This window comes from Octodon degus, unplaced genomic scaffold, assembly GCF_000260255.1.
Source record: "Octodon degus isolate 3935 unplaced genomic scaffold, OctDeg1.0 scaffold00052, whole genome shotgun sequence".
Lineage (NCBI taxonomy): Eukaryota > Metazoa > Chordata > Mammalia > Rodentia > Octodontidae > Octodon > Octodon degus.
The window spans coordinates 4,940,749-4,967,024 of NW_004524628.1; the positions used below are offsets into that span (position 1 = coordinate 4,940,749).

The window sequence follows — 26,276 nt, forward strand, 5'->3', positions numbered from 1 at the left end:
TATATATATATAATCTAACACTCTCCCCACCTCCACATGGCATTTAAATCCAGGGCCTTTGCACTGAGCTATATCCCCACCCCTATTTTTTTATATTTTGAGACAGGGCCTTGCTAAGTTGCCAGTAATAGCCTCAAACTTCCAATCCTCCTGCCTGGGGCTCCCAAAATGTTAACTTTTTAGCTGGGGAATGAGGTTGCTGATAATATGTTTTTATTTACATACTTTCAAACTTTTATGGTAGTACTTGTAACTTTTTACATAAATGGTGAAAATATAAAAGGAACTTAATTTTCATTTTACTTGACGAGTGACATATGAGTACTTTCTTTGTATGTGGTAACTGAGCCACACAGAAGTCTTTAGAGGAGGATGTGGACGCTTCGCACCCATGCACACTCATCCAGCAAGGAAACAGCCTGGATACTTTTGTGCATTTCATTTAAATTCTTTTGCTACACACACACACACACACACACACACGTATATATATAATCATAAGACGCATATATTTTAATGAACATAAAATAAGGCAATCCTGTCAAGTAGGCTTGCCATTTTATCCTTGAGAAGTTACATCTTAGAGACCTTTCTGCAAGGACGTACGTGGACGCCTTTCACATTAGTTGCAAGGTTCTTCCCTGTTACAGATCAATGAGTCCTGTCCTTCCTTCTGTTACAAACAATCCTGTGCCAGATTTCCTTGCCCATAGATCGGGGCCAAGAGTACCAGCCTGTATGTGGGAGCGATGCCCTCAAGTGGGACTGCTGGACCCCAGGATATATACATTTCAAATCTGATTGCTAAATTCAAGTCATTCCCCACACTGATGTTACATTTCCACTAGTTTATATCTGCACAGTGAGTGTATAAGAATGCCCCTTTCCTAAAGGGAGCTGTATATAATACTTGCTGAGAATCATTAGATCTGTGAGTGTAAAAATACTTCAAAAATCCTCAAAGTAGAACAGACATAAAATCCTTGATTTCCCCCTCCTCCTCTGGATTCTATGCAGCGGTGAACTTAGAAACTCATTCCAACCTTCAGAGATGTGTCCCTGGGGATGTACGTCTTGTACCTGCCCTCGGGAACAATAAGCAGCCTGCTTCCCACTGGTTACAGGACCAGCAGAAGCAACATACCATGGACAGTGGCCAGGGTGCCTACCAAAGGTTGGCTTTCATTACAGAACTAGTCCTCAACTCTTACACGCTGACCATACACCTTCACTGGATTCTTGAATGCACGGCAACATCCCTACCCGAGCACAGCGGATAGTCTCCGAGAGGAAAGAGAATACAAATGAGAAGTTCTAGCAAAATGTGGTGGGCGGGCAGCGCCCATCAGAGAAAACTCACTGGCTCGTGGTGTCCCATTCAGGCCTGGGGAAGGGAGAGGTTGGGACAGGGTGGGGAGGTGGGGTCCTGTGCACTGGGGAGCTGTGAGGCATCTTGAGGGGCAGGGAGAGTTTGTCACTGGGGGTTCGGGGCAAGGTCCAGGCAGGGAGGCCCCTGACAGGTAGGCAGTCAAGCCCACAGCACTGGGCAGTGGAGGCCAAGGGAAGGATGTCAAGGCAGTCTCAGGTTGCCACCTGGACTCCTAAGGGGGCGCAGAGAGGGCCCTGTTCTTCAGAACACTCTGCCCTCCTGCCTCTGGGAAGGACATCTGCCAGAGCATTCTGGGGACACCGTGCTTGGTTCCTTCTGCAGCACTGTAAGTCCTCCTCACAAAGCTGTGGGCAGGTGGCGCCCTGCCCTGCACACCCACGCCCTTCAGTAAAGGAAAGAATTGTGATCCTGAAGGTGACAGAAATACACCACACTGCATTCCAGCTGCACCTTCAAAGCACATTTTGAATCTTCTAAAATTTATTTTATTTTTCTTATTGAGAGATCATAATTATCCACATTGCATGGGGTACAAAGATGTTTTGGTGCAGGTTGGGGTCATCAGCACATATGGGGGACATCTAAATTTTTCAAATTTATTATAATAAAAGACACATTGCTATTAATCAATACTTGCTCTTGCTTCAAATAGGCACATCACCCCATTCATGCCACTTTCAGAAGCAGTTCTGAAAACCCCCTTCTGTGAGTGTCGTTACAAAGGGTGATCAACACTACAGTGAATGCTGTTACCCAGAGCCATCCAAAAGAAAGGCGGGCTTGGGAAAACATGACACTGTGTCCTCGCCCACCTAATCCCCCATTTCTGCCATGGTGTGACCTCAGACTGTCCCAAAGACAAAGTGACTGTGAAAGGTAAACATTTGGAACAAATTCAAGACATCATAGCAGCCGTGACAGCACCACTAAAGACACTCAGAGAAGAGGACATCAGAGCTGCTTCTGAAAGTAGGAGGACAATGGGAGGGGGATGTGTTATCAGTGGGGGCAGGGCTCGGGGGGAATTAATGGCAACGGGTCTTTTACTGTCACACATTTTTAAAAATTTAAATATGCACCTCATGTTCACTGCATATGCATAAAATGTGGCACGATTTAATCAGTGCAGCTAATGTAGCTATCACTTGGCTTGCTTATTTTTTTTGTGGTGTGACTACGAGTTGACTTACCTGTGGACTCTGGAAAAGTGGACCTCATGGAAGGGGAGAATAGAAGGATGTTTAGTAGAGCATGGAGGGGCAAAGTGGAGGGGGAGGCGGGGCAAGCTGGAGGAGGAGGCGGGGCAAGCTGGAGGAGGCGGGGCAAGCTGGAGGAGGAGGGGTAAGCCTGGAGGAGGAGGCGGGGCAAGCTGGAGGAGGAGGGGCAAGCCTGGAGGAGGAGGGGCAAGCCTGGAGGAGGAGAGCCTAGGGAGTTGTTGAGGAAAAGGTACAATGTTTTAGATACACGGAGGAAAAGGTTTTGAGATCTGTGACATAGCAAGGTGTCTACCATCATAAATAATGTTTGCTATATAGATATATGGATATCTCCAAAATAAAACAAATTCCAAATATCTTGTATTAGTATCTTTTATTCTGTAATATTTTCTGACGAGAACAGATCCTTGGCTATACATGAAAGGAATAGCAATACAATAATCTGTGATATCTCCTATCTTGCACAATGTACGGCTTTTTGAGTTCGGACCTGACATTTTCTGGAAATGTAGTAGACAGTTAAATAGTGCTGCAAAGGAAACATCGTAACCCACTTCACTGAGAATTTTAATTGACTCTTTGTCCTCTGTTCCACACGTGGCCACAACTGTCTGTTTGCTTTTGTCCCCAGCTCTTTGTCCCATTCATAACTTATGCATGGGCTCTTCCTTCTTCTAGGATACAGCGCTGTTTTGGTTTTCAGTTTCCTGGACCAGCATCAAATCTGTCACCTTGGAAATAAAGTATTGAGCCGAGAAGTTGCCCTAGCAACACTTCATCATAAGATGTGAAATGGGCCAGATAATTTTATCTCAGCTCTTTCAAAAAGATTAATTCATACCAGGTCATGTATAGAATAGGACTGCTTTAGCCACTGGGTGAGTCTAGGATTCAAAGCTCTTTTGTTCCAATTGCTTTGAAAAAAGTAAAATAATTTGGGAAGATTAGACCGCGGTATTAGAGTCTGTGTCGTTGTCTGCCGGCAGCATCCTCAGCCTGATTACTGTGTGTCTCGCAACATCTTGTCCAGCTTCTGCCTTTGTCCTGCCCTGGGTTCTAGCTCTTGGAGATTTGCACCGTGGCTCTGTCACCTGCTCTGGAAGGGCCATGGCAAGGTCTTCCTCTGTGCCAAGCCCTCCTCCCATCCTAGGGTCCGAGTAAAGCATTTCTTAGCACTAGATTATCTCATCTCAAACTCACAGCAGTCCATGAGTGACTGTTGGCCATTTAGCTGACAAGCAACATTAGGGACAAAGCGGTTCGGGATCTGTTAAAGCTATGATAATTTTATGCTTTCAGTAATGGTAGTTAGGGGCCAACCGGATAGCCCAGTGGACCAAAGCGCCTGCTTAGGCAGAGCACAGCAGCCAGGGTTCTATCCCTGGCATGCCACGCCGGCCCTGCCCCCGGGGCGCGCCGAGGCAGCTATTGAGACTGGGCATGGTGGCCTGTGCCTGTAATCTCAGTGCTTGGGACATTGAAAACAGGAGACTCACTACGAGTCCAATCTGTGTAGTGAGACCCTGTAGATGCTGTACTAAATAGATTTTTAAAAAAGACTCCAATGTAGTAGTGTTGAACATGGGCTATATGTGAATTGAAAAGCTTTTTAACAGAAAGACTAGGAAACGCAGACAAATGAAAAAGATAGTAGCAATAGAGTTACAATTCCACCTGGGACGAGTCTCTGCTGGTTATCTGACTAGATCTTCCTTACTGTGTAAAGACCCTGTGTTCGTTGGTTCTGCTCCGACCGCACTGATGTCACACTGAACACCGTGCTTTGTGCCTGCATTTTTACTCTGCAATCTACTGAGAACATCATTCAATGCCAGGATATGCTCATTTATTTTTTACAAGTTTGGACTCTAAAATGTGAGTTGTAGTCACCAAAGCAGGATCCTGGCTGTAGGGGTCTCAGAGTGACCTGCCTGCCCCACACGTTCCCAGTTTGGTGTGTGGCCGTCTCCGCATGGGTCATTCGTGCCTGTGGATGTTTCAGTCTAAGAAGGAGAAGTTCAAGCCCCGGCCCTCGGCAGCTTGTAGAGCTGCGCCGTCCATAACGCCACTGCGGCAGTATTCGGAGATGCTCTCCTGTGGGACTTGCGCAGCATTTGCATGTCCATTTCATAAATCCAAAAGGAACTTCTCTTTGGCCAGTGGAGTACTACGCTCTGGGGTAGCTGTCAGAAGCACTGAGTTAGTTGAAAAGCAGTGAAATGGCAAGTTCAGTCAAGTCAAACAATAAAGATATAAATATGTTATTTACTCTGTTTTAAAATGTTTTGTGATTGCTTTTCAACACAGCCGAAATGTTGTCAGGTAAAGTTTACCTGTTGCACTTTACCAACAACTCTAAGCGTTCTTACGTATTCTGTTTTTCTTCACTTACTGTATGTTCTGAACATTTTCCTCTTAATAATCACTTTGGGATGAGTTTTACTAGGTGTAGCAATATTCAATATTATACAATTTATCTAAATGTTTCTCACGTTATTGGGCATTTATTTGGAATTTGAAGTATTTGTTTTCCTCACTCTCTGTTATTGCCAAAATAGGAGCAGCAAGATAAAAAGATAAAAATTTCCATTGTTGTGTGAAGACAGTACAGTATTCCCTTTTAATATTGTTAGTTGACCATTTGCAAATAGTTCTCTTACAAAAGCTAAACACACATATATTAAAAAGCTTTCTTACATTAGTCAGTCTTAGCAACATCTCTTTTAAAATAGCAAAGTTGTACTTTATTCCATGCCTCAAATGGCAAGAATCTGCAGTCTAAAACTTTTGATTATTATAAGATGAACTTTCAAAACGTTGGCTCCCTTCCCGGGGGTGACATTCAGCTGGCCGTAGGTGTACTGGCTCTTCCACCCTGGAACCATGGCCCAGTTCGTCCGTAACCTCGTGGAGAAGGCCCCGGTGCTCCTGACTGCTGCCGTGACTTACTCGAAGCCTTACCACGTTTTGGCCTTATGCCAAGGTTGAGCTGGTTCCTCCAACCCCTGCTGAGATCCCTGCAGCTATGCAGAGCCTGAACAAAACAGTCCGTAGTGCTCCAACTCGTAGCTTCAAACAGCTCACAGTAAAGGAAGCTGTGCTGAGTGGTCTGGTGGCCACTGAAGTGTGGATGTGCTTTATACCGGAGAGATCATAGGCGCGCGTGGCGTCCTCGGCTGTGGTGTCTGAATGTCTAGCATCTGATTATATTGGATTTAGTATTCGAGTGTTCCTGGATCACGTGTGATCAGAATTATCTGCTCTCTGAATAAAATGAGATGTGTCAACTCTCAAAAAAAAAAAAAATAAGTTGGCTCCTCAGCCGTTATTGTAATTTACATGTAGCTTTAGTCTTTGTGTATTACACACGTGGTTACTTTATATATGTATTAGGCCAGGAACTAGTATTTTTAAAAAAGGGATAGTAAAACTAGAAGTTCCATTTAACCCAGCTATTCCCCTTCTAGATATCTTTCAGGAAAAAAAGAAAAAAGACTTGTTGTAGTGAGACCCATGCATATCTATGTTTATAGCAGTACAATTCACAATATCTGAATGTTGGAAGCAGCCTATATGTCCACAAACAGATAAATGGACAAAGAAAATGTGGTATTTATCCACCACGGAGTGGTGCTTATTAAAGATAAATTTGAGTCTTTGGTAGGAAAGTGGATGCACCTTGAGACCACAGTGTTAAGTGAAGTAAATTAGACACCGGGCTTCAACATTGCGTGGCTTCTCTTGCAAGAGAAGCCCAAAATATAAATAAAGAACAAAATAAGAGATCAATAGTAGGAAGTAGAGCAAGAGATCTTTCTCAAGTGGGAAGGGGACCAAGAAGAGGGGGAGGGAGGAGGGGGAGGGGAGAGAGGGAGGGGGGAGGAGGAGGGGGGAGGAGGAGGGAGGAGAGCATCAGCATGTATTTTGTACAAGTAGCAACTCCACACGGGAGTGTAAGCGTAATGTACCGTAAACAGTACTAGAAAAATAAGTTTTTTTTTTAAAAAAAGAGAATAAAGAACCACAGAGTTTGATAGGGGAAAAGTCATATAACAAAAAAGTGCAACTATATGCATTTGTCTACAGAAAGATTGAGAAAATATGTACAGAAAAGAATGCCTAGTGCCCAATAGTAAGAATACTACTGTCATTATTTATTTATTTATTTATTTACTTATTTATGTATGTATTTGCTGTACTGGGGATTGAACTTGGGACCTTGCACTTGCCAGGCAGGTGCTTACGTTGTTGAGCTGTCTCCTGGCCCCACTACTGTCATTACTGATAAAACTACTTTTCAGTTCAGTGTTTTTTTCAGAGTTTTTTTTTTCTAGTAATGGGGGAAAAGCCTAAATTGGCTTTTCCATGTATTCTAGCACTTTCTGCTGCTGCCTTTATGATTCCCTCTCAGCACACACATGTGTGTGCAAACACACACACACACACACACACACCTTCTAGCTCTGCCTATCTCCTAATTAAAAATTTGTCCCAAGGGTGTGATTATTAACATCAATTTGGCGAGGCTTAGATCTAGGTTAGCTGCAAGAGAAAGAAAGGTAATATCTTCAGGCGCCCGTTTGTCAGGAAACATCGTCCAAAGCCCCCTCTCTGCCTTATATAAGTCACAAGTGAGTTGTTTCAAAGGTGGTCGCGTGCTTTTCTTCTCTCACGCACAGAGCCCTCCACTGCTGCTCACGCCTCCCTTCCCTTTTGCTGGCTCCTCACAGAAGTTGGGTAACCAGGCTTCTGAGCCCCCGGCCCTGGGGCTGCCCTTGTGACCTCACTGTCCCACTCCAGGTGACATCACAGAGAGAACTCCTCCTCTGACCTCCATGCATCTGCCATGTTGTAAAAACTAAGACCTCAGGCTGAAGGTGTGGAGTCATGAGTCTGGCCTTCCCTACACCTGCATGCAGGAAGGACAGTCGTGTGCCCAAGCCGGACCCGAGCTGCCACACTCGAGGCCATGATGGCCAGGCGAGGCGTGAGATCCAAGCCCGGGAGAGAGTTAAGTGGACTGTGCGAGGGGCCTTTCTCTGAGTACATCACCAAGTCGGGACCCAAACTGGTCTCCATGAAATGTGTAATATTGCTAACTATTTGGTGCTATGGATTTTCAGTGGAGCCAGAAGTTGACAAACTGGGAGAGCTCTTTATAGACTTCTAAAGAAAAGAAAATGTGTTTCATTTGTTGAGGTTATTTTTGTCCTCTGAAAGTTTATGTGACATATCCTCGCTCTATTTTGAGGACTGACTTCTTTTCACTTATGTAAGCTCTGGCTTCAAAGTTTAGTCCTTCTGCCTCTAACCTCTGTCCTGGTCCCCTCTCTTTGACAAGGACGAGTTAGAAACCACCTACTGAACCCATGTGGTTTGTAAGAAGCTGGGTGGGACTGTGTAGACTTTTAGCTTTATCTGTTTCTCTTCTGTTGTCTAAGTCTTCGCCTTTGGTTTTGTTTCTTTTTTGGGCTCTTGATGGCTTAATTGTAAAATTAATATTGTGGTTTTTCAGAAACTAAGCGCACAGTCTGCCTGGAGGCACGGTGCCCGCCTAGTGTGTACAAGGCCCTGGGTTCCATCCCCAGCGCTGCAGAAACAAAAATAGTAAAAAGAAAAAAATCCTGCCTCCCTCCCTTGTCACAATTTTTGGAGTTAACTACTGTTGATAGTTTTTTGTTGTTGCTTTGTTTCTTGTTTTTTGATTTTTGATACAGGAGCTTGCTAAGCAGTTTGGACTTAGGGTTATCCTCCTGTCTCAGCTTCCCCAGTGCTGCAATTACAGGCAAAAACATAGGGATTATTGTTGATAATTTTTAAACCTAATACTTATGTTTTTAGATATTGCTAAAAATAAAACACTATGAAATTGAAGACTCTTGAACACTTCATTTTTATTTTTATTGTTTTATTTTTAATGTATTTAGTACAGAGTCTCAGACTTGGAGTGATTCTCCTGTTTTCAGCCTGCCAAGTGCTGGGATTATAAGCACACACCACTGTGTCCAGTCTCAGTTGCCATCTCAGGACGCCCCAGGGGTGGGGCCAACACGGCACGCCAGGGATTGAACCCTGGCCCCTGTGCTCTGCCTAAGCAGGCGCTTTAGTCTGCTGAGCTATCTGGCCAGCCCTGAGCACTTTTATTTTTAAAACCTTATTCCATTCCCTCCTTTCCTAGAGGTAAATGTTAGCTTGAATTTTCAGGTGTGTTTTAATGTTCTTAATACAAAATTTCTAAAATGCTATTCAACTGGTTCAAGATTTTATACACAATCAAAGGAAAAATCAAAATGGAGCAACATTTATTCCAACGGTAAATAGGGAGGCAGGAGACCTTTGTTAACCAGACCTCAGACAGCTCAGCAGGGGAACCTTTGACTTCAGAGCTCCCCAAGGGAACAGCTGTTTAAACCCCCTTAATCCCTGCTGACCTTCTAAGCCTGAGGCCACACCCTGCCCTCTGCACTGTTGACTGCTTAACTTCCCACAGGGCTGAGGGCTAAAGCCATCATCTTAGAAAACCTCAGTCTTCAGATGCTGCTGCTGTAATAATCTTTCTGTTGAAATTCTGTTCTCTTGAAATTTTATAAATATATATTGAAGCTTCTCAATCTTTATGTATCATTAGCTCTGCGCTGTACATATATTCCTTTGGTGTCTCTGTATGCTATATTCTGGGAAAAGTCCTTAATACTATCACCTAACTCCCAGTGTTTGTTTAAATTATTAATATATCTAGTTCAGAACTAACTATTGTTTTCTTTTGTTGTTTTGGTTCCAATGTCGTTTTTTTCCAAAATAAAGTTTTAATTGTTGTTTTCATTCACTTCTTATGTTCCCTGAATAAATTTTTGTACTTTTACATGTGACAGTTTAATCATAAGTACTTTTGACAATAATTAAAATTAACAGGGGCCTGCCCTTAGCTCAGTTGTTTAAGCGCCTGCTCATGCAAAGCAGTGAGGAGCAGGATACCGCAGTTTGATCCCCAGCTCCGCCTGCCTTACCAGACCTGCCCTTCAGGCAGCCTGAGCCACCAAAAAAATAAAAAATAAATAAATAAAATAAAATTATCATTAGATTGCTCATAAAATTAAGTTTTTGAATGAATTGAAATTTTGATTGTTGATTATTCAGCTGCCATTTTTGGTTGTGTGTGTGTGTGTGTGCGCGCGTGCATGTGTGTGTGCGTGTACCTTTTCTGCAGTCCTGGAGATTGACCCAAGGGTTTCATACATGCTAGGCAAGTGCTCTAGCACTGAGCTACATCCCCAGTTCTTTGTTGAATTTTTTTTCCTTTTAATTTATTAATTTTAATCCTGCTCCAGGCTGGTCGTAAGGTTGCAGGTCACCTGCGTCGGCCTCCAGAGTGGTTGGGACTTCGGGGGTCCATCACTATGCCTGTGTCCTCGGGCACTGTGATGTGCGGGCTCATCCTGCCATGACTTAACGTCTGCTTTCTCCTATTGGGTTGTGGCTGCCTCTCTAGAGTGGGAGGGGCTCGCGCCCTCTCGGGCCTCAGTCCTGGGTCCACCTGTTCTGCGGTCACACAGTCCACTGCTCTTCAGGCCTGCAGTGAGCCCCACGGCCAGGCCCGTCATCCTGGGGCACCCACAGCCGCAGCTGCGCCTCGCTCTCTGTTCACACTGCCGGCCTGGTTTTACGTCGGCAAATCTGCTTGCCAGCCATGCGGTTCTTTCTTTCTTCTGTTATTTTCTAGCAACCCAATAAACTCTGTGTCTGATTTTCGCGGCCAGGGAACACAAAAGCATGAGCTATATCCTCTTGATGGAAAGTAAAATGTTTACCACTGAGAAGTAACTTCCTACATTTCCAAAAGGCTTAAATATTCCTTATGGTTGGAGTCATATAGAATTTTGAAACAATGATAGCATTGCCTAGTGTTTTCTTGTTAGGCCTTTTTATTTAAATGTTACAGTATAAAATATTCCCTTTAATAATAACACATCTATTTATATATGAGTACCTTACATTGTGAGTGCACTCTGTGCCTTCTACTGTGCCAGGCAGTAGGCATATGTATGAATAAAACTAAGCTCCTGAACTTAAAGCAGCTTACATTCTCCTAGGGAGAGATGGATAATATGCAAAAAAGTAAACATAAAATTATAGACTCTATTAAGATGAAAGTGGAGTTGGTATCAAAATATGGAGGGTTCTGATCCTCAGGAAGATGAGGTGAGTGTCCTTTACCCTGTTCCTCCCACTGATTTCATCTGTAATCTCGGGCAGAGTACCTGGAGCTGCTGCCAATGGCCTTTAACATCCAAATGGTCCAAAAAGAATTGGAGAACCCAGGTGTGGTGGCCCATGGCTGTGACTGCAGCACTGGGGAGGTTGACCCAGGAGGATCACCAGGAACTCAAGGGCAGCCTGGGCCACATAGTGAGTTCAAGGCCAGCCTGAACTATACAGCAAGAGCCTATCTCAAAAAAAAAAAAAAAAAAATTGGGGAGACAGTTCTACCAAGCAAGAAACAAGTTTGCCATTTCTCCCCAGGAAATGCCTGACATGAAATCAGAACTAACCCAGACATAAGCACTGGGTAGAGACAGGAGAAATCAAAAGAAGATTCTTTCTGCCATTCTGGTAGCCTGTGGTTTCACTGACCACTAAGCCTTCTGTGTCATGTGAGTTAATAAGGAAAAGCTGGGTGTGGTAGCACAACCTGTAATCCCACATGTAAGAGTCTGAGGTGGGAGGTTGTAATGTTTGAGAGCATCCTGGGCAACTTCACAAGACCCTGTCTCAAAATTTTTTATATTTTTTATTAATATTCATTTATTTGGTATAGGGTCTCACTACACAGCTCAGACTTGTAGTGATCCTCCTGTCTCAGTCTCCCCAGCGCTGGGATTACAGGTGTGTGCCACCCTGCCCAGTTTCAGTTAGCGACATGGTCAGCCCAGGGTTCCTAGGCCCACACGGCATGCAGTACTGGGGATCAAACCCAGGTCCTTATGCTTGCAGGGCAGGTGCTTAGACCACTGAGCTATCTCCTCAGCCCTGTCTCAGAATTTTAAAAATTCTGAGGGGATGGAGCTCGGTGGTAGAGCACCTGGCTAGCCTGTGATCCTGGATTCAGTCCCCAGGACCACAAAAACAACAAAAATAAGAATACACCCCAAGATATAACTATAATCAGATAACCTCAGAAAAAGGAAAATGTGAAATATATGATCTATAAAACATGTTTCGGCCCAACTAGTAATTCACAAAGAAGCAATAATGAGATCCAAATTTGTTTTTTCTTTTTTTCATGTGGTGCTTAATATGGTATTTCTTTTTTTAAAAGTTTTATAAACATACTAAATGTATATATTTATGGGCTCCTATTTCTTACTGCACATTTGAATAGAGGATTCATGGTGGTGACTTCTAAAATATATAGCTTTTAAAACTGGAAGGAAGGCCAGCGAGGTAGCTCAGAGGTCTAAAGCGCCTGCTTAGGCGAGCTTAGGCAAGTGCAAGGACTGCGGATGCATCCCCAGCACTACACATTGCACCAGCCCTGCCCCAGGGTGGGCTGAGCTGGCCACAAAACAATCAATAAATAAATAAATAAAACTAGAAGGAAGAAGTTAGCATACTGGATTCTTATTTTTTTCTTTGTGATTTACATGGTTTTTTGTTTGTTTGTTTTTTTTTTTTTTGCATTTGTAATGTATTGATTTTATAGAAAAATGTTCTATGGCTGTGTAGATAACACTGCTGAAGGCACATGTTCACCCATCAAGTGACACTTTTCTTCCCCTGGGTACTGACCTGCAGGTGTTCCCTCTGGCACATGTGTGTAAGGACACAAAGAAGGCGACATTAATTAACCCCCAAAGAGTGAAACTCAATCTCTACAAGCAGAAAGTGGAGCAGGCCATCAAGTCCTATGAAAAGTGAGTATTATTCCCAACTACTCTTTCATGGGTATGGAATTTGTTTTCTTACTTTAGCTGAGATTTTTCTTCTTGGAAACAGCCAGTGAGAAACTTTTGAGCACCAGCCTCAACAGGAACAGCTGACACAGGGACTCCCTCATTAAGATCTTTATCTGAATATTTTCCATAGAGTCTTAAGGAATCCTTCCTCCCTTTCCAGGCTGCGTACATCTCGTGTTTCCATGAAATCTTTAAAATTTCCCTTTCAGCACAGTGAACCTGATCGTGGTCGCATCGAATGTCCAGTAAAGTGACTAATGAAACTCCACAGGGATGAGCTACAGTCAGCTGGCTCTGGCCTGGCTTTTTTGTGAGTGTTCATGCAGCCAGCACAGATGGAAAATATTCAGGGAAAAAATCGCCTTTGCACTGAACATGTACAGATCTTGTTTTCTTGTTGAGACCCCCTATGCCGCCCAACACAACAGTTAATTTGCATAGTGGTGACGCTGCCTTAGATACTACCAGTCATCTGGAGAGGTCTGTGAGAGGCCCTGTGCAGGCCGGGTGCACATTCTACACCATTTTATGTAGAAGACATGAGCATTTATGGATTTGGGGATCGGAGAAGCAGGAGGGGTTGTTCCCAAAACCAGCTCTCTCTGCAGATACCGAGGAACGACTGTGTAGGTGCTCGTTATCCTTAAATTGGGCATCAAATTCGTGACGGTGATCAAGCTGACTGTAGTGTGAACGATGCTCTTGCATAGTCCCTGCGCCCACACGAGAAGCGAGCCTCTCCTCTCAGCAGAGGGCCGGGTCATGGCCTTGTCGCGGCCTCATCATGTGCACCCAGCAGAGTCATCCTCAGCGCTCAGTGCTCTCGTAAAGGTCCAAGGATCCCTGCTTCCATGGGCAAGCGCCTCGGGGTGGAGCTGGGCAGCCAGGTTTTATTTACTACCTTAGGAGAGGGAAAATGAAACAAGGGGCGGAAGTGAAGGACGTGCTGTCTTAGTTACTTTTCTTGTTGCTGAAATACCCAACACCCAAAGATAAAGGGCCAAAGGTTTATTTAGCTCCAGTTTGTAGAGGTTGCAGGCTGTCATTGGCTGGCTCCAGGGCAGGGTGGCTTGGCAGAGGGCCATGACAGAGGAGAACCAGTTCACGGCAAGCAGAAGACAGCAGAAGCAAGGGAGCAGGGGACCTTAACAGCAGCTTTCTGCCCCTTTTGTGTTACCTGGGCTACTTGGGGCAGGTAGCACTCAGCCGTTGATCCTAGTGTTCTGATCCTCTGAGAATCCGTATGAGGCTTTGGGCGGTGGGGGAGGAATCTAGGCACAAGCCGTAACATGTGCCTGGCCAGCATTTATATGTCCATTGTCGTTTTGTAGTAACTTTAGTGGGTGTTTAACATAAGCGTAGGGCCTAGCTCCTGCCTATAGGACCAACCCTGAGTCCTGGTAGCAAACTCGCTTCCACTTGAGGTTTTTCCTCTGCCCACCTTTGCAACTGAGGCTGTTTTATGTGCTTGCAGGTTGAGAATCCTTATCCAAAATGCTTGGGACAGAAGTGTTTCATTTTCTAGATTTTGGAATATCTCAGGGATGGGATATCTAACATAAAATTCATTGATGTTTTATATACATTTTTTACCTGTAGCCTAGAGGCAATATTTTAAATAATTTTGTGCATGAGAAAAAATTCATAGTGTGGCATTTCCTCATTGACACTCAAAAAGTTGAATTTTGGAGCATTTTGGATTTGGAGTTTTTGGATTAGGGGTACTCTGTCCCTATTTCTCAAGGTCTGAAACTGCCCTCTGTCTTTCCATCACAGGCAGGACAAACTGTCCCTAGGCTCACCTTTCTCTGTGGCTCTGATGCTTCCCAGCAGGCTTTTCCTTAAGGAAATGGTCCCCTGTCTCCTGCCTACCTTGTATGTGGCCTCAGAGCCCTCATGGCTACTGCACAATCCTATGGGCCTTGGTGACCATCCATGTCCCTCTGAGGGCCAGCTCTAAGACCTAGGTTGGCCAACCCCGTTTTCTCCCTCAGGCTTCTGTATATTTGATTATTTGAATCTAATTCAAATTCAATGTAATTCTAGTTTAGTTATGAAAAGTTCCCAAATTCAGGTTTGTCAAGTGTAATACTAATACCATTCCAACACTAATGTGGTTTTGCTTGAATAATCTGGATATTTCCAAGGGTCCCTTTGGGCTCTGTCTTGGTCCCCATCATGGCCCCCATCTTGCTCCCTGTCTTGGTCCAGGGCTGGCATGGCAGGCCCAGGAATCGAACTCCTGGATGCTGCGTCTGCCTAAGCAGGTGCTTTAATCCGCTGAGCTATTTGGCCAGCCCTTTAGGATGCAGCATTTGTGAGCCTTTAAGTCCTCATCAACTGAACCATCTTCCACCCCTGGTGTGAGGATTGTGAAAGTGATTATAGCTCATTATATAAGTGCAGATATATTCCAAAATACACAAAAGTCCAAACTCCAAAACATTTCTGATTTCAAGAGTTTCATATAAGAGGTACTCAGTTTGCCAGAAGTTGTAGCACATGCCTGTAATCCCAGCCCTCAGGAAGAGTCCCAGTAGTTTGGGCTACATAGTGAAACTTGTCTCAAAATCAACAAAAGCAAAGTAAGAGACATTTGTATGGTTATTAGTAGTAATAGCTATAACATGAATGAAATTAACTTCAATATGACCAATATTTAATAGTCTTATTTAATACAAGTTGGTACTACATTATTACTTTAATGTTTTGTTTACTTAAAATTAACATTAATATACAGAACAAAGACTTCCTGATCTTTTGCATTCAGTAATGAGTCGTTTAGCCCTCTCCAGCCCCAATATTATATTTCTAAGGAGTTTCCCTTCAAAAGGAAGTCAGATGTAACTTTAAATATAAGCTGCATATAATCTTAATCTGTCACTATGGTTGGAGTGCCCCAGCAGCATCTTTGGCTGAAAGAATGACACTACTTTGGTCACATTTGGGGCCCATATGTGGCATTATTTTCAGAATTAAGACAGAAATTTTGGCTTTGTATGTCTGAACCCAGCTGTGAGTAAGCGTTTCTAGCCCCATCTGGATGCAGAAATGACCTTACTGCAGTGTGTTTTGACTGCAAGTCTGAAGTCAGGATCACGACCCTCAGGTCCACAGAGAGAAACCTCACTTCTCACCACGCTCCGGGGCTCTGCCGAGAGCGCCTACTTATGGCCTCTGCTTGGCTGAGCAGGCTGCCGATCACACTTCTGTGGCAAGATGCTTTGCCAATGGACCACGCCTTGGTGTCAGTAGATGTGGTGACTAGACATGCAGTAAGCCAGGAAATGCAACCCCTCCGCCAAATTCTGCTCTTCTGTCAAAAGAAGAAGAAACAGTTGTCAGCCAAATCCCTGCATGGAGGGGTGAGAGCAGCCCAAGAGAGGCCTTAGACCGGTACCCTCCTACACCCATCCACGAGAGATGCTCACCTTGGCCCACACAGCAGGTGGCTCTCCTGGTTACCACCTGCTCAGAAAAGGAATGAAATATTTCCCTGGAGAGGGGCAGGAGGAGAATCGCCAAGCTTATGAAAATGAGCTATTTGGAAAAATATCTTTTGAAGAGCTTTGTTCCAATTTGAGACATGTAGTAGTAATGGACCCACATGCGAGAAAGCTGCTGGGCTTCCAGGCCTTGGCCTTCTTCACATACATCGAGTCATTCCTGTGCTGAAACTGTCCATTTCACGTCAGGCCCCGGATGCTGAGGACAGTGGCATTTTCCGTGTTTTTCTCACTAGGAAGCCATTTGTCAAAGATCCTGCAGGAACAAAATGCAGGTAGATACTGAGCTTTGAACCCAGAGCCAGGTGGCTCTGAACCCATTGCCCCACCTCATGGAACACTAAGTCCACCTTCGAGTCTGCATCTAAGAGGATTTTGAGTAGAAATTTTAAAGAAAAACAAAAATGCTTACTATAACCCCTTTCAATAAAGCTTAAAAGCTCTGATCATTGTCACATGAACCACACGGTTGAAGAAACCTAATTTCCAAATAGACCCCAAAGAACCAAATCTTAAAGTGAGACAGAATCACTGAGCTGACATCTTGTGATTCTGTCCCCTTCACTTCTAGGACATTTATCTGTGTCAAAAACAGTCCCATGTGCTGTGTGCAGGTTAGCTCAGCGGTCTTCACAACTACCTAAGAGGGAATTCAATTATTCTGCCCACTTGACAGAAAAACTCAGTGTCACCCAACCACAGCCAGGGAGACATGGAGCTGGCCTAGCGGTGGGCACTGGCTCTTCTGGAACCATCTGTGCCCTTCCCTCCTTTGCGACTCTCTTGCACCACCCAGGCTCTCGATGGACTTCAGGCAGGATAACACCTGCACCCTAACCACATTCTCTGAGCCCCACTTGCCTGGAAACAGGGTCTTAGTTAGGTAGCCCAGGCTGGCTTTGAATTTGCAATGCTATCTGAGCCTCCCAAGAGCCAGGATTACAAGCATGGGCCATCATTCTCAGCCTAGAAGCTTCTTAATGCAGAAATGACGAAGACCGTGTTTTGACTGCGTTTATTTTGATATTTGGGGACCATGACTAGCTGCAAAGCCATGAGGCTTCTACAGTGATGCCAAGAGAACAAGATATTTCTGTCCAGTCTCCTAGCAGATGACAGTGGTGGGGTCTGAGACTTCTGGCACTTGGCCTGGAGGCCCCCTGCAGTGTCCCTTGGAGCCACTGAAATGAAGCACTGCTTCTAAATTGTCGTTGTTTTTTTTTTTATTTAACAGGCGCTTGAATAATATTGTTTGGCAAGCATTATCTCAAGAGGAGAAAGAAAAGTAAGTCATCCCATTTCTTCTCCCAATTCTTTTACTCCAGGAAATTCATGTAAGCAAAATTAACCATTTTGATTTATTTATTTATTTATTTTTAATAATTTTACTGAGAAACAAATAGCAATGAGACAGTTTCAAAACCGATTAATAGGACAGTTTCAATAATTAATACATTGCACATTGTTGTCTTCTTAGTGGTTATTCATAGTACAAGATGCAGACATGATATCCTGTCCAAACACTATTAGTACAAATCTTTCTATTCACTGAATTAAGAGAAAGTAGCTGTATATCTATCCTAATTATTTTGAATATACAGATATGAAATGGTCCTTCATTTGTATCCCCTTTCTTGTTTAGTTTTGTCAGAGGTGGGTATTCCATTGTCATTTAAATATTGTATGTGCATGAATTCAGCAAAATATTCCAATATAGTCCAGAAGCATACCATACAGTGGTGTTTATTCAAATGTGCAGTTAATTTCTCCCCGCTTCTAGGTTCATGACATTTCACCACTTGGTGAAAAGTATCTTGCACTCTTGAAGCAACTATTTCCAGTTTCCTTTTCCCTGTCCCCTGGTAGCCACTAGTCTGATTTCTATGAATTTGCCCTGCTGGAATTTGCCTATTACATGAGAGGAATCATGCAACATGTGACACTGCTGGTGTCTGACTGCTTTTATTCAATGTAAAAGCTTAATGTTTTCAAAATTCATCCAACTTATTGTATGTACTAGCTATATATCTATGGAACTTCCAGAAAGTTCTGAATACACACACACACACACACACAGAACTTCCAGAAGGTTCTGAATACACACACACACACACACACACACACATACACACACATGGACCTTCCAGAAGTTTCTGAATACACACACACACACACACACATGCATATATACACACTTTTTGGCTATCTTAAATACTGTTGCTGTATTTGTATCAAAGTTCCATGTGAACATTTGACTTCATTTCTCTTGAGTGTATACCTGAGAGTGGATTGGCTGGATATGTAGTAATTCTGTGCTGGACTTTTGGGAAGGCTCCAAAGTCCTGTCACGGGGGCTGCACTACTTTGTGTGTCACCGGCAGTGTACAAAAGTTCAGCTCCTCCGTGGGACAGTTTGCAGGCTTCTCTACACAGGTCTGTAGAAAATGACGTGTTTATTTTAAATCATTTCTGTGGAAGAATTACTTCCTCGTATTAGCACCTAACAGTTACACATTTTTGTTGTGGCGGCTGAATGATACTTCCTCTTCTAACATTGTTGGTATAGTTGCCAGGACATTTATTGATGAATACTTAACAATGTAAAATATTAAGATGAATGTTTTGTTTATATTAAGTATACTATATCATGGCCAAAAAGTTAAAAGTAAAATCATCCTTGTGGTGTAAGTGCTACTGCACTGTGATCCTCATACACATTTTCTAATGACCAGTGAAAATGAACTTCCCGCATGCTCTTGATTTCTCTATCTTTGGAAATATCCATTCAAGTCTGTTGTCTGTTTTTAAATCGAGTTGTGTTTTTGTAGTTGAGTTGCCTTTTGGATATTAAGCGCTTACCAGATACATGAGTTACCCACGTTTCCTCTTGTCCCATAGATTATATTTCACTTTCATGATAATGTCCTTTGATGCCTGAAAGTACTAATTTTGGGAAAGTAATATTTTCATCATTTTTTCTTTTGTAATTCATGTTGTTGCTGTCAAATCTAAGAACTCATTGCCAGGTATGAAGTAATGAAGTTGTTTTCTTCTGTTGATAGTTTTAGCTTCTTCATTTAGGTTGTTGGTTAATTTTTTGTAAGTTCTATGCATAGAGTGAGGCCTTCTAGGATACTAGGACAGATGCTGTGGACTAGCATAATGGTCTGTCCTGGGAAAAGTTCAGTGTGTTAAGAATGATATTCTGCTGGCGTGTGTCTATTGTCTGATTTGTTTACAATATTTCCTTGTCTCCCTTTCCCCTTTTTGGTCTGTTGTTAGAATGCTATATTCATGACTGAAGGTGAAATGTTCCAGCTAGTTTTGTACAAGTGCCTGTCTCTCCTGTAATCCTGACAAAGATTGCTTTATTTGGGGCTTGTCTTGTTTACTTTTCTCATTGCTAAGACAAAATACCCAACACCAAAAGTTAGAGGAGAAAAAGCTTATTTTGGATCACAGTCTGTAGAGGTTTTATTTCATAGTCTGCTGGCTCCAAGGCAAGAGTGATATGGCAGAGGGGAATGGACAAGAAGAAACAGCCCGTGGCAGAGCAGGGAGAAGGCGGCAGCAGCAGCAGCAGCAGCAGCAATAAGCATGCCTTTCCCTTTCATCCTATCCAAGTTACAAGCATTTGGGGGAGTGCGATCCACACCCAGGGTGGGCCTTTTATTATCCACATGCAGAATTATGACAAACCAATCAGTGGACTAACTTATTGATGACACATCCTTAATCTAAGTTCACACTGTATAGATACATCTACCTCTAAAACGTTTCCCCTTTAAGCACATGAAGCTTTGGGAGACATCTAAATATAAACCCTAACAGGTTATAAAGATAGATGTCTATATCTTTACAATTTCTAGATCTTCCTGATGATTTGATAGCTTTTTATCAACAGATATTTTCCTTTGCTTCTTATAACAATTGACACTTAAAACCTATTTTTCCCAATAATAGTAAAACTGCTGTAACTGTCCTTTGATTAACATTGCATAGAATATTTTTTAGCATCTTTTTTAAACGTATTTAGTGCAGGGTCTACAGAGTCTCACTATGTAGATCAGACTCATAATGATCCTCCTGTTTTCAGCCTCCCAAGGGCTGGGATTACAAGTGCACACCACCACATCCAGTCTCAGTTACAGTCAGCATGCCGCAGGGGCAGGGCTGGCAAGGCTTGTGGTGCTGGGGATCGAACACTGGCCCCCGCACTCTGCCTAAGCAGGTGCTTTAGTCTGCCAAGCTATCTGACTGGCCCCAGCTTTTCTTTTTTTCTTCTCCCCTTTTTCCCTTTGGAGACAAGAGTCTTGCTGTGTACTTCAGGCTAACCTTAAAGTTGCAGTACTTCTCCTGCCTCAGCCTCCCCAGGGTTGGGATTACAGGCGTGTGCCACCACATCTGGGTTTGCATCCTTTCATTTTCATGTTTTTATTATTATTTATTTCTTTTTATTTTAGGGAAGGGTCTACAGGATGTTCAGGGTCTTACTACTAGATCAGACTTATAGTGATCCGCCTATTTACAGCCTCCCAAGAGCTGGGATTACAGGGGCGTGCCACCATGCCCAGTCTCAGTTGCTGTCTCAGCCCGCCCCAGGAGCAGGGCTGGCCCAGCAGGCTGGGGGATAGAACCCCCAGCCCTTGAAACGTCCTTTCTTTTTCAATCTCTTTGTGTCTTTGGTTCTAAAGAGACATTTTTCATCAGCATACAGTTGGCTCTTTATTTTTCATTCTGTCAGTTTTTGTCTACTAATCGGACAGATAAGCTTAATTAAAATGATTTTTTTTAAAAAAAATTTTATTTATTTATGTATGTATGTGTGTGTGTGGCCAGCTGAGCCCACCAGGGGGCGGGGCTGGCTGGCATGTGGTGCTGGGGGATTGAACCGCGGCCCTTGTGCTTTGCTAAGCTTGTTCTAAGTAGGGGCTTTAGACCACTGAGCCATCTCACCAGCCCCTAAAATGATTAATAATAACAGAAGGCTTAGGTCTACCTCTGTGCTGTTTCTTTTGTATATGACATATATTTCTATTCTTCACTTTCTCTTCTTACTGCTTGATTTTTTCCCTTACATTCTATTTTGTTAATTTTAATTTTTTATTGTTTATTGGTATAATTTATGTATACACAAATGACCATATTCATCATTGGGAATTTGTACCTGTATCTGATGTATCCTGATTCCACTTCTTTTCCCAATCCCCCCCCCCAGCTCTCCTTATTTAAGGAGCTTTGTTTCTCTTCTATAATTCTTTTTTTTTTTTTTTTTACAATACAAAGACCTATTTTTTATTTCACATCAAAGAGGCCTGGAGACTACTAATACTGGTACCATAGATGTTTTATTTTTTTCATAATTTTATTGAGAAATCAATAGCAATGAAACAGTTTCAAATCAAATTGGTAGGACAGTTCCAATAATTAACACATTGCATACTGTCTTCCTAGTGGTTATTTGTTGTACAAGATGCAGACATGATATCCTATTTACAAACACTATTAGAACAAATCTCTCTATTCATTAAGAGAATGTAGCTATATATCTATCCTACCTATTTTGAATACAGAGATACAAAATGGTCATTCATCTGTATCCCCTTTTTTTGTTTAGTTCCGTCATTTAAATATTATAGGTGTGTGAACTCAGCAAAATATTCCAAAATTGTCCAGTAGTACATAATAGTATTGGTTCTTCCACTTGACTGGCAATGTCAGAAGTTGTTGACCTGAGTCCCCTACAGCTCAACATAACAACATGGCTTTACTTCTTATACTTCATTTTTATACTTTTCTGTTGAATGGTTAAGACCAAGATAAAGCATGGTATATATGGTTAGATTCCTGGACTTATGTGTAAACATATATAATTCTTTATTCCTATTTTAAAATATATTTTAATTTTTAAATTTTTTTGTCATATTCTGTAGGGACTTAAAGTTTAATATATCAATACTTGATGAAAAATGCCTGTTCCATGTTATGCCTAAGATGTTTGATATTCAGACAGATAGTGAGGTTAAGCTCAACAGCATAGGTTGTATAGTAATAACAATAAGGTTCTCTTCTGGAGGGTTAACATCCTAAGTTTGCAGACCAAAAATTAAAGAAAAAAAGAGGACCACAAGGAAAGCCAACATTTTGGCCCTAGCCTTCCAACGTCAATTAAGACTCAGGACATCTGAGAACTTGTACTGTAACATCATGTAACTCAGTTGTGCCCCAAATTTTCTGATCAAGGAGATTATGGAGCCAAAGAGGAAAGTGATCAATGATGTAGAGTGTGCCTGAGGAGAGTCACATGGAGAGAAAACATTCTCTCAGGCTTTCACAGAGAGCAAATTGGCCAAGCAATGGCCATGACTTATCCACATGGCTGACATGACAAAGGATCTACAATCTGAGGTAAAGGGTCTCAGGATAAATCCTGAGGGGATTTGACTGACCTTATCAGATCCAAAAGCTACAATTCTTATGTTCTATTTTCATCACTTCATTTCCTATATATTCTGCAACCATTTCTTAGTGGTTCTCATAGGGATTTCTGCTGACATCATAAATGTATAGTAATCTGTTCGAAATTGATGTTTAGTTTCAACAGCAGATACTAACCCCATTCCTGTTCAACTTCAACCCATTCATTTACCTATTTAACATGATGTATTACATCTTTTATATCATGTGTTATTAACATAGATTTGTGGTTATATTTTGTGCATTTATCTTTTATATGATATACAAAGCAAAAGAGCAGTTGTGTACCAACATACAAGAATACCATATTTTTGTATTTTTATACTTTTCTATGTTGTTATGATTACCAATCATATGTATTTCTTTTTGTGGCTTTGAATTACCCTTTGATATACATTTATTTCAATATGAAAAGTTCTTTCTGGCATTCTTGTGAAGAAGTCTACTAGTAGTGAATCCCTTCACTTTTATTTGTCTGAGAATGTCTTATTTTCTCATTCATTTTTAAAGGATTTTTTTCATACATATTTTTTTTTAAACATTTGATTTTTTTTTAATTTTTATTTATTTATTTGTGTGTGTGTGTGTGTGTGTGGCCAGCTGAGCCCACCAGGGGGCGGGGCTGGCTGGCATGTGGTGCTGGGGGATGGAACCGCGGTCCTTGTGCTTTGCCAAGCTTGTTCTAAGTAGGTGCTTTAGACCACTGAGCCATCCCACCAGCCCCCATAATTTTTATTGACAGTGTTTTCTTTCAGTACACTACATCTGTTGTCCCATTTCCTTCTGGCCTCCATAGCTGGTGAAGAAAAATCAAATGTTACTCTTGCTTAGGAACCCTTATTCATGTCAAATGCCTTTTGTCTTGGTTCTTTCAAGAGTCTCATTGTTTTTCTCAACAGTTTGATTATAACATGCGCTGGTGTAACTTTCTGAATTTATCTTGTCTGCCATTTGCTGAACTTGTTGGGTATGTAAATTTGTATCTTTCACCAAATTTGGGGAGCTTTCAGTCATTATTTCAACTCTCTCTCTCTCTGTCTCTCTCTGTCTCTCTCAAATGTTTATGCTGGGAAGTTTAAGTTCATGGTATCTGTTATGATTTGTGTCTACTTGTCCCCCAAAAGCCTCGTGAATCATGAGGCAGCCTTTTAGAGTTAATTCATGATTAATTCATGATCCAGTGCTGGGATTATGGGTGTGAGTGCTGCTGGGATTATGGGTATGAGAGCTGCTGGGATTATGGATATGAGTGCTATGTCTGCCCTGGGGCAGAAAACATGGATGCAATATAAGGAAGGGAGAGAGGCTTGCCCTCCTCCTCTGCTGCTGCTGCTTCCCTCTTTGCTCTTTGCTGTTTTCTGCCACCATGAGCTTCTGCTTTCTGCCATGTGACACCCTGCCTTAGAACCAGCCAAGTATGGACTGTAACCTCCACAAACTGTAAGCTAAATAAACCTTTTCTTCCTTAATTTTGGGTGTCAGTTTATTCTGTCCCAGCAACAAGAGAAAAGTAACTGGAGACAGTCCCCCGAATCTTCCTTAGCCTCTGTTCACCTTTCTTCCTTCCCTCATTCTTTCTGCCCCTCAGACTTAGTGATTACAGCTGGCCGCCCTGTGAGCTCACTGGTTCACTCTTCTACCAGCTCTAAACTTGCTGTTGAATGAGCTTTTCATTTCAGCTATTGTACTTTCCAGCTTCAGTGTTTCTATTTGCTTCATTCATGATTTCTATTCTCTAATTGTTCACACACCTTCCTCGCTGTTTCCTTTAGTTTTCTGTTTATGGTTTCCTTCACCTCTTCGAGTATATTTAAGACAGTTAATTTAAAATTTTTGTCTAGTAAATCCAGCATCAGGTTTTTTTCTCCAATTTTTTTTCCTGCAAATGGGACATTTCCTGTTTCTTTGTATGCAAATTTGGAATGCTGGGGGTTGAAGTGAACATTTTTGGTATTATAGTGTGGAACCACTGAAAATCAAACTCTTCTCTCTCTTCATCAGTCATTGTCATTAATGAAGGCCACAGTTGTTTTTTAGTGTTTTCCAAAACTGTTTTTACAGAAACAATTTATTATTTATATTCAAGAAGCCCCTCTTCAATTATCTCTGTGGCCTTGACAGAGATTTTTCCTTGAACACCATGTCTTTCTACCTCAAGCACTCTTCTGAAAGCTATGGGCTTGCTCTAGGCTCAAGAATTTCCAAAAAGATCACCACATTGGGTAATGAGTACAAGTACCAACAATAATTCACAAGCATGGTTGTTTTTCATTTGTCCGAGCTACCGACATCCTGATGGACCAGAGGGCGTGACTGTGACTCTCTTCTGATATCTGACATTCAACATTTAGCACATGTTCCCCAGGAGATAGTTTCTCATTTTTTGCTATTACAATCATTTGGTTTTTCTTTTTTTGTTTTTAGGTTAGATGCTGTCAAACCACTGCAGTACCTAGAAAACAAGGCAGCTCTCAACAAGGCCTTAGAGCGGTCAAACTGGCCCATTTCACTGGAAGAGCTGTCGCTCCTGGAAAATGAGATCCTGGCTGGGAAGATGTACATCCAGCAGGCCATGGAGCTCCAGGAGGCCTCCAAGAAGAACTGCGTGAGCCAGGTCCCAGCGGAGGTGGGCACTTCCTCCCCATGCCTGCCCCATGTCATCACCAGCCCTGCACTGTCCTCCCCTCTCTCCTTCCTACCCTCCGCCATGCTGATTTCTGAGAGTTGCAGTGGGGTCTCAGCACATTTTCTAATCGTACAAGAAAATCCACTTGGCCTTTATGTTATTTTTTTAAGCAACACATCTTTTGATTGAAAAACAAAACTAAATAGAAGTGCAAATATTAAAGGCCTAGACTTTGATCAGAGCCCAGGTGTCACCTCAGATCTGGGTAGTCTTAGCTGGTTGCTTAGCTCCTTTCTTATGTGTAAGGCAGGAGTACTAATAGTTCCTGCCTTCCAGTGTTGTTATGAGGATTAAACAGCCATTTTAAGTACTTGGTATTAAAAGCCCCACATAATAAAAGCAAATCTAAAGAGTAAACGCAATTTATTGTCTAAATGCCTTACTAGCCTACTTTGGGGCATTATCTTATAGGTGTTATTCTTCCTCAATTAAATGTTTTTACACAGATATAGTCAGAGACTCTACTCATTCTCTACTCTGCTTTTTAGCTTTTCATGATTTCACAGAATTTCTCTGTGCTTTGCTGAATCTTCAGATTGAGATTTTTTTGGTGGTCACACAATATTTCACGGTGTGTGGATATGCTAGTGTATGAAGGTCTTCCTGGAATGTTGGTTTTTGGGCTTTTTCCTAGTTTTCTGTTCTTTTTGATATTTTTGTGATGACTCTGGTGCATTTGGTCGAATTCTTTTGTAAGATACAATCATAGGGCCGGGGAGATGGCTCAGTGGAATAAGCACTTCCCTGGAAAAGCTCAAGGGCCTGGTTCAAGCCCCAGTTCCGCAAAAAAAAAAAAAAAAGATACAATCATAGGAATGGTTTGCCTGGACCAAATGGCATAAGTATTTGAGGGCTCAAAACAGATATTTCCAGTATGACACCCTCGTTTCTAACTGTGCCTGGGGGGGTGCATGCTTTTATCCTTTTATCTGTGCTTTAAATTTGAAAATAGTAAGTGTTTCAAATGGGGCAAAAAGAAGCTTTTGTGAATCAGAATGGAGATGGTATATTCTACTGAATTTGTCCAGGATTCTGGCAACAAGATCA

At 42.3% G+C, this 26,276-nt stretch overlaps 1 protein-coding gene and 1 pseudogene across 2 annotated transcripts in view; both read left to right on the plus strand.

Moving 5' to 3' along the window:
- Vwa3b (von Willebrand factor A domain containing 3B) overlaps window positions 1-26,276 on the plus strand; it is a 226,717-nt gene that overhangs the window by 164,118 nt on the left and 36,323 nt on the right. For both annotated transcript variants that reach the window (XM_023717542.1, XM_023717541.1), the window contains exons 20-22: window positions 12,400-12,518; window positions 17,301-17,351; window positions 24,968-25,169. In XM_023717542.1, coding sequence (XP_023573310.1) covers window positions 12,400-12,518; window positions 17,301-17,351; window positions 24,968-25,169 — 372 coding nt within the window. The remainder of the gene's footprint in view (window positions 1-12,399; window positions 12,519-17,300; window positions 17,352-24,967; window positions 25,170-26,276) is intronic.
- On the plus strand, window positions 5,438-5,796 carry LOC105742434 (annotated as a pseudogene).